This window comes from Chrysoperla carnea, chromosome 4, assembly GCF_905475395.1.
Source record: "Chrysoperla carnea chromosome 4, inChrCarn1.1, whole genome shotgun sequence".
Taxonomy (NCBI): Eukaryota; Metazoa; Arthropoda; class Insecta; order Neuroptera; family Chrysopidae; genus Chrysoperla; species Chrysoperla carnea.
In genome coordinates, this window is record NC_058340.1 from 33514091 (window position 1) to 33523833 (window position 9743).

Consider the following 9743-nt stretch of genomic DNA (forward strand, 5'->3'; position numbering starts at 1 on the left):
GACTTTTTAAAACGAAAATTATTTTTGTTATCAAAAAGAAATACTTAACCTGAATTTTATTACTTTTGATTTCATTTACTATAAAATCAAGAAAAAGGAATTTGATGAAATTAACGATAAATTGGCGTCACTGTAACAGCATAATTAAAAATTTTACGATTGTTATTTTAACAATTAAGATAATCTTTGTACTATTTACATAAACCTCAAACACGCTAGGATATTTCTTAATAAAATTAATAAATTTTCATTAATATTGTTGCAAAAAATGAGGATGAAATTGAGAAAATCAAGTCAAGAAATAAACTTCTCTTTGAAAATTTGGAGTTTTTTGTTTCAGAGGAAATTACAAATAGCTTCAAGGTTTTGATTTATTTTAATTCTCACTAACCTTATCAAAAATTATTAAATAAGCTAAATGTTAGGTGAAAAACACCGTTTGCCAAAGTTGATTCGAATAATGTAACAGGAAGAGAAAATCAAGGATCCGTACAATTTTTTTGAATTTTTTACTAAGATTCTATAATATATAGAATATTGGCAAAGTACAGTTTGTTTCGAGTTGTTGATTTATTGATCGCTATTTTATACCAACCTCCGAAAATACTAAAGTAGTTAATCGGAAGGCTCAAAAACTCCTCCAAAAATGATTGCATTATCGAGATAGGAATAGAAAGTGATCATGTCTGTACCAACTTGAGAGTGTATATATTTTTATATTTATGTCCCACGATCCTGAAGGGGGCGTAGGGCCTCAACAAACGATCGCCAACGAACTCGATTCTGTGCCATGGACTTGACTTCTTCCGAGGATTTGCCTTCCTCAGTAATTTCTTGCTCCAGGGTTCTTCGCCAGGTATGACGCGGTCGGCCCACCCTTCTTTTTCCTTGGGGATTCCACTCAAGTGCTTTTTTGGCAATGCTGTTGTTTCGCCTGAGTATGTGACCAATCCAACCATATTTGCGTTGCTTGATGGTGTGTCCTACTGGACCTGAGAGTGTACAATCCCGTTTTTAAAGTTTTTCCTCGGAATGATAAAAGGTATAACATTTGTGACCTCCTAATTTCATACCAACCCCACTTCCTTTATAAAGAATTCGATTGGTCAATAATAAAAATTCCAAAGAAAAATTCACATAAAGCACTTAAAATAGGTCAATTGTCCATTTTTTGAGTAGTAGTACGGGTAGGTACCTGGTGCCAAGAGTGAGTAGTATAAGCCTCCTCTCTGTAACATATTTCGTTGATGGGCACCCCCTTTTCGTCCGCCCTGGGCTCCAGGTACCTCGAACCATTTTCGTAGTAATATTCGTGTTCAGCTGCCTACATATTCTCGTAAAACTCCAAGAGACGAGGAGCTTCGTTATGATATTCGAACTCAGTGGTTCCAAAAACCCTCAAGTTACTAAATTAAACTCATTTCCATCAGTTTTAAGATTCCATTTTTTCACTTCTCCCTCATCAATTTTGTTCATAACGTTTGTAGACTCACGAATCGAATGAAAAAAACCGCATACCGATCCGTTTTACTACTCACAAAATCGACAGTTCATTCCTTTATTTCCTCGACTATTTCTCGTTAAGGATACATGGAACCGAAAAACTTCCAAAAATATAAAAAATTTCATTTCTAAAATATAAAAATTTATCCATCTTTGTTAAATTATTAAGACATTACTATAACAATATTAACTTTATATCATATTCCGTGCATCAGACTTATAATATTTATAAATAAATACTTGGTCACTTGGTCAAATTATTTTGCCGTTATAAGCAAAAACTAAAACGTATACACACTAAAATAAAATATATTACGGCTCTTTAAAAAAAAAAGAAATGGGTGGGAGATTTTAATTATAAATAAAAAAATAATTATAAGAGTTTGTTTTTGGCAATTTGGTATATGATCATTATATTTATTTATTATTTAAATAACTTAATATAAAGTGAATTCCGTTAGCTTTTTTTTGTAGGTTTATTAAAAGTAAATGTATTTATTTTTTTGTTTTTTGGGTCGTGATGTACCTATATGTGCGTTAGTTAATTTGTGTACATACTTCACATAATTATCCTTATCAATAAAAATTAATCTACTTTGAGTTGAAAATTAAAAAAATTAATTTTATCGAATTTATTCAATTTCTAACGGAATAGAAATAAAAACCCAATTAAAAAAATAATAATAATTTTATCAATTTTTTATTGTTATTGGTGCACGAACAGTAAAAGTTTGACGCCACTTGAATGAACTTCTAAAATAACCCTTTCGCCACAAATATAACCTAGGTATACAGAAAATCGTTTTTCAGTTTAATAAGTCATTTATTTCGTGGGCTCGGACCTTTTCAGCAAATCATGTATCAGGCCATGAAACCTTACTCAATTGTTGTAAATTCCAGGTAAAAAGGTAATATTCAAATAAAAAACAGGAACATTTCCTTTCATTCAAAATCCAAACGTTTTGGTATGAAAAACTATTTTAGCTATTTTTCATTAATTATTTCACATTCACAAATTACAAAATATGCACTCACTTTGTTATGTCACTGAAAACTAAAACCCAACGCTAAAATGGTGGCGTATTTGTGTATAGGTGCGGTTGCCTTTTTGTCTGCGATCCTTTTTCGCATGTTCATGCAATATGAATTGAATTAGTAATCTGTTATTGAATAGTTATTTTTTTTAAATGTGGCCTATCATAGGAAACGAGTCATTATTGGTTCCAGTACCTTAACTATGTTGAAATATAGGTCAATCCATTTAGGATCTGTGAAGTCATAGACAGAGACACAGATTACGTTTAAAAACACGAACAACTTTTGTTTGAATTTTTTTTAACCGTTAAGATTTAGCACAATATTCATTTAAAAAAGATAAGAAATTAATTAATGAAGTTGTCATTCGAGTTTTTATCAAAGATTTTTCTAAAATAAGTGTAAGGTCGCTGTAAGAATGAAATAGTAACGTGAGTAGACAAGATATGTAAAATCAAATTTTTCTATTTAATAGACATACCTACATTAATTAATATTGTATATGTTGCAGGCCTAGGCAACTTTAGTCAATATGATATTTGACTAGAAATTAGAAAATGTAACGAAATTTTTTTTATATCCAATTGCTTTTATATCCTACTGTAAATAAATAAAAAGACCCATGGATCTCTTAGAAAGATCGGCAGACAGATGCAAAGCTACAACCACTGATAACTGAAATGTAACCGGTAACGGAATTATAATGCTAATTTTGTTACCAAGAGTTAAATTTTATGCATGAAAAAATATGCGTTCCCGGTCGTTTTTATTGTTCAAACCCCTGGTATTTCTACACCCATGGATATGAAGATCCAATAAAATTAAGATCCAGTTAATCATCTACTGCAAAATAGACATTTTTGATAAGAATATTTATCATTACATACTCCCAAAATTTGAACTATGCAAAATTATGTTAATTATTCTAAATGCTCTTTATTTTTTATCTCAAATAAAAATTTTTTGCAAAAGTAGTAACTCTAACTTTCTGCCGCGTGGAAAATAAGATCCTGAGTCGATGTGGAGCGTTTTACTCATAGGACATATACTTATTGCTGGCAGGCATTTCCTTTCCTCTCACTTCTCCCAAACGCCTGAAAAATGTTTTAATTGATAATATGAAGGGAAGGAAATGGGGATATGTCTGCTAGCATTACGTAACATTTGAGCAGGCGTTAAGGAACTTATTTGACAAGAAACAGAAATTTTACATAAGAGCACCTTGTTATCCGATAAATCACAAATCCAATGATAAGATTCTATATGTCATACTCCAAAGTACAAATCATACTTCAATACAAAAATAATAGGATTACAGGGGGTGCCGGATTAGGCAAGGGCCGGATTACTGGAGGTCCACCGTAAATACTTTTCTTCCATGGGTAGTAGAAATGCGGGGTATTCGAAATGTAAAAACTTCCACATTCTGAGCCAGTGAACTTAATTTTTATGTGAGATTTTTTTGTCTTAAAAAATATACTTAGATTACAGAAAACCACTTAAAAATTTCGCTGAAAATCGACTCTGATATTAATATATCTACTATATGAGCTTAATGGTTAGGTTAGGTTAAATTGGTTGTCCACGAAGGACACACTTAGGCTATAGAGCCCATTGTGAAACCATATATGTGTTTTAACATCTTTCCGCTGATAGTTTCATATATCAGCTCTTCAATTTCACAGGCTGAGTGTAAATCCTTCATCCATATACCATGCACTACACCAGCCCATTACAACTATTAATTAAATTAATTTTGTTGCGACGGTGGGAATCGAACCTGCTACCCTAACCCACTGAGCTAATAGGGCGACGAGCTTAATGGTTATTGTACCTAATATTTTACGCCTACGATTTAGATGTAGATGAAACAATTAAAGTAGGTGCATTATAAGTGTCTATAAAAGTAATCATAATAAATAATAAGTCTAATTTGGTATGTTATATCGATATAATAATAATATTATTATACTGGCTTGTTAATAACGGGAAACATTTTTTTTATAATATAAATGAAGAATAAATATATAATAAAGGTTTATTCATACGTTGCAGTTGGATAAAAGATTTCAACCGAACTGCTTTATTTTTAGATTTGTAGCAGCGCGAAATTGCATGTTTAAAAGTTTAATGTTTATAAAGAAGTTTATATAAGAAGCACTCGAGGTGAAGACTTTTAAGACCATTAAAGACTTATTGGTCTTAAAATTTCCAGGTTCCTTTACATTGCATCAACGGATTAGTATGAAAACAAATCACTGGTAAAAAAATCTAAATCAACTCATTCAAGACCCGTTAAATGATGGAGGATCATTTTATCTATTATAATTTTACACATAGATCATTATAACGTGTATAAAGGATATCATTATATACGTAACGACATATTTAAATATCGTCATAAAAACTGACCTTACAATTTGTTATACACCTATCAAAATGTGATATAATATTATCAAAAGTCAACAAAAACCAACATTAAAATAACCAACCGGCAAAAACTAGCACAAAAAAGGAAATTTTGCGTTGAAATTTGCCTTACCATAGATCGAAAGCAGTAACAACACAACACAAACTAGCTTATACATCGCCATAAATCTTATTCATTTAAATGCCACGGAAATCATAAATGAATCTTATTTATTTATTGCTAACAAATAAGGGCTGACTGACCAGCCCTGTTCTAACACCTAACTGACTGACAAACATAACTGTTATTTAAATGCAATATACAATCTGTATAACAATTTTCAACTTTAATAAATTGATTTAAATACCACGGAAATCATAAATGAATATGATGTATTTATTGTTCATAAATAAGGGCTGACTGACCAGCCCTGTTCTAATACCTAACTGACTGACAACCATAACTGTTATTTATATGCAATATACAAGCTGTATAACAATATTCAGCTTCAGTAAATTCATTTTATTACCACGTAAAACTTAACGGTTTGGATAGCATATATTTGACCCCTGTTCTATCGTTCGCTTGACTGACCACAGTATGTGTGTGTACACAACTACTATAACCAATCCTCAAATTATCAGCTTTAGTAAATTCAACGAATTTTTTTTGGCCTGGCTCTTAATCCATTAGCCAATCGTAATTACTTTTATAAACAGGCGAAATTGGCGGAAAATCGAAATTTAATTCGAAAAATCCTATAATTCTCATTAATTATCTTTGATAATTATTCTTATATAATGTAAATATACCTTTAACAACCAACGTGTGTTAACTAAATGATAAAACACATAAAGGTGAAGACGTACATGTATTTAACTTGATATATTCTCATCATATCACAACTAACTTAAAAAAAACCAAACACGCATATAATAGTTATATTAACCTGTTATAATTTTTTTAACTCTTTGTTGAATGATACGTTGTTGATTCAACAAAGTTAACACCAATGGTATAGATTATACAGCAACAATCAAACCTTAAAAACCAAATAATATCTAATATACATAATTTAATTTATTTATTTATAATAAAATTAATAATTAACACCTAATTATTATTTAATTTTTAATTTAAAAAAAAAAAATTAATTACTTATTATTATAACAGTTATTGTTTATTGATAATTATATAGTGTTTGTTTTATAATATTATGTTTATATTAAATAAATTAATATGGATGTATTTATTACAATATTTAATTTATGAAAATTTTTTGATTTATTGTGCGATTGTATTACCAAAAATACCAGATGTTGTACATCCCCCTGTTCCAACTTCAGGTAAAAATTTTATTTAATTTTTTTAATTTATTAGCTTGACTTATAACAATATTACAAACAAATGTAACAACTCAATATTAGGGTAGCATTCATAGAAAATTACCAAAAAGATTTTCTAGTAGGTTTCAAACATTGAAAATTAACACAAAACTGATGTCAATACAATGGAAGTGATGAGAACAAATGAAATTTACAAAATTTAAAAAAAACCCCCGACAAATGCGATTTATTCCGTGTAAACCGATTTTTGGAAACTTAGCTATAAAATATTCTCAATCAAGTCGGTTCGACCACACAGACGCCCAGAAAAACTCTTTAAACTTATAACACTCTTTCATAAATCAATAGCAAAGTGATGGTCAAGGACATCAGATGAGATAAAAAGGATACTTAGAGAGCTATCATTTTTTCTAGCTATCACACATAACGGTCAGTTATAACACCCCTTTTTTTAGTTCGGAATTAGAGTACGGAAATTTCGAAACATAGAAAGAATGACACAGCAAAATCCTTAGAATCCAAGATTTATAAACTTTTTAGATAATAACTTGGAGTTATGGCGAATTAACTGATTGTTTTTAAATAGTTTACTATTTCCAGCTCAACATTTAGCATTAGATGAAGCAGCCCAATTATTATCCGGTGAAAGTTATGATCCAGAAATACGTCCAGGATTATTTCAAGGTGATATGGCAATTAACGATGATATGTACAATCATTGGCGTGTTGGTATCCGATGGGATGTATTCCCTGAACGTAAATGGTTGAATCGTACGGTGCCATATGTAATCAGTCCATTGTATGAAGCACCAGAAGTAGTAACCATATATAAAGCGATACGGATATTAAACTTTATGACGTGCGTAAAATTTGTACCATGGAATGGTAAACAAAAGGACTTTTTATTAATATGGCCAATTAAATATCCACGTGGTTGTTGGTCATATGTGGGACGTTATGGTGGACCACAGATTGTTAGTTTACAACCGCCGGATGATCGAAGTGAAAATTGTTTGGGTACTGAAGGACGTGCCATACATGAATTGATGCATGCAATTGGTATTTTTCATGAACAATCACGGTCAGATCGAGATAAATTTGTGAAAATTCATAAGGAAAATATTAGACCAGGTAGAATTTTATTTATTAACATTTATGTAGAGAAATTCGAAGTTTAAGGTATTTCAATACCAAAAAAATGAAAATGATTTAAAAAATTTGAAATTTTATTTATCAAGTAATCATCTTCTGTGAATTTAATGATTGAATGCAGAGTTTCTGAGATATCGCAATATTTGGATCGATTTTAGTCCGTATCTCAAAAACAATTCTGCCAGTCATCAAATGCACTCGATTTTTGTACTTTTTGGGTCAAATTTACCTTATATACTGAGTTTTATCGAAATTGGAGATAAAAAAAATTTCTAATAAAACTTTTTTTCTAAAATATTTTCTAATAAAATTTTTTTTACAATAAAAATCAGGTTAATTTAATGATTGGACCTATAGAAAGTTACAATGTCAGCGAGTATTATTTGCAAAACTTCATTTTCAAAAAAGTTAGAGTTACCCCCACAAAAAAATTAAAATCCACTAAATTGTGAACAAAAGGGAGGATAAGTGAGGGCTATAACATCATAGTCTTTGTTTTTAAAGAAGAAATTGCCCAGCAAAGCGGGCGGATATCTGCTAGTATTCTTATATAAAACTTTATATCCAATACTGAATAACTTTAAAATAATAGTCATTGGTGTTAAATTAAAAAAACAAAAAATTATTTTTAACCAAATTTTTGTTTTAGAATTTCGTTCAAATTTCGACAAACAAAGTAAAAAGAATACAACATACAGTTTTGAATACGATTATGATTCGATAATGCATTATGGTGCATATTTTTTTAGCAAAGGAAAAGGTAAACCAACAATTACAGCTAAAATGAAAGGTGTACGTTTAGGTCAACGTAAAGGATTGTCCAAAACAGATTGTTTAAAAATCAATGATTTATATGGATGTTTGGATGATGCACGATTAGCCAGAAAATATTATAATATATGTAATTATTTAGGATTGTGAATAAAATATTATTTTATGATTTTGATTTTGTTCTGTCAATTCTGTCAATTTAATGAAAAATTAGCACGTAAGAAAATACGAACAGCACGTGATTTTGTGGTTTTTCAGAAACAAAGTTATATTTTCGTGTAACAAAAAACAAATTTTCTTTTTTTATTTCTCTTTTATACTTATGAGTGTTTTCCAGACTAATCTCGGGAATAGTTGACTAAGTTTCATTGGAAATTCCTCTCACATTTGTCTTGGTAAATGGTTGGTAAATTTGATAAAAATATTGCTGCTATAGTATTTAGTTTATAAATTTAACATTTTAAATAAGTAGAACCTTCAAGGAACCAGGTCACGATAGTTTGAGTACGAGGTTCTAGAATAAATAGGTGAAGCAATTAATTTTTTGCTATATAGGGTGTTCCGTGACTCGATGGACATAGATTAATAGCTTTGGATAATTTTAAGCCGAAAGTCCTTATATACTTTTGTCCAAAACCCTATGGTTAAGGAGTCATGTGCACTATTAAAGGACCCCGTAGTTTTAGATAGGAATATGGTTCTCTGAACCCACTCTAAAACAACTAGTAAAAAAGTGTTCTGGCCGAGAGAGTTTTTGATCAGAACGATCTGAAGAACATTTTCATGACGGTTTGAAAAAGTTTCACAGAAAGCCATTTCTCTGTCTAATATTGCGGGATCCTTTAACCAATAATGGAAAGACATTGTTGAGTAAAGTATTTAAATGTTTTATCAGTTATAAATTTTTGTACTTCTATCACAAATTTAATTTAAGATTTGGTTCAAAATTTCCCCCAGCGGCCTCATAATATTGCGGTTTTAGTAATTGAAGGTGAAGCTTACTGAGGAGTATCTGGATCGACTCTGGTGTATTATGGCTCCAGCTGTATCCATACTAGGCGACTCAGATACTTTTCAGAGAGCTACGTCTTCAATTACTAGAAGAGCAATAATAATGAGCTGTTAAATAGCGGTGGGGGGGGGCATTTCCAACCAAAATTTTAATTACATTTGTGTTAGCAATACAACAATTTTCAATTAATAAAACATTAAACTACTTTAAGCAACAATATATTAACCTTATTGGTTAAACGATTTTGTATAAGTAAGACACTTTCGACTTAAAATCCAAAGAATACGCTCTTAATCTATGTCGATTGAATCACGAGATAGCCTGTATATTAATCATTGCTAAAAGGATCAATCAAAAAATAAAAAAAATTTTATCTTAAATTATCTTTAAATAGGTACTGATTTATTTTACACGATTTTGCAGATAATCTTTCACTCAACTAATCATTTGAAATATCAAAAATTCATAATACAACAACCAATTTCATGATAACTACATTAAAAAAAAGTTACCG

The 9743-nt window shown here is 30.2% G+C and overlaps 1 protein-coding gene across 1 annotated transcript; it reads left to right on the top strand.

Annotated features, from left to right (window-relative positions):
- The first annotated feature begins 4359 nt into the window (after window positions 1-4359).
- Window positions 4360-8367, top strand: LOC123298539 (hatching enzyme 1.2-like). Its single transcript, XM_044880570.1, has 4 exons — window positions 4360-4397; window positions 6242-6294; window positions 6895-7425; window positions 8096-8367. Exons 1-4 carry the CDS (start codon window positions 4360-4362, stop codon window positions 8365-8367), a joined length of 894 nt encoding a protein of 297 aa, XP_044736505.1.
- Window positions 8368-9743: the final 1376 nt, after the last annotated feature.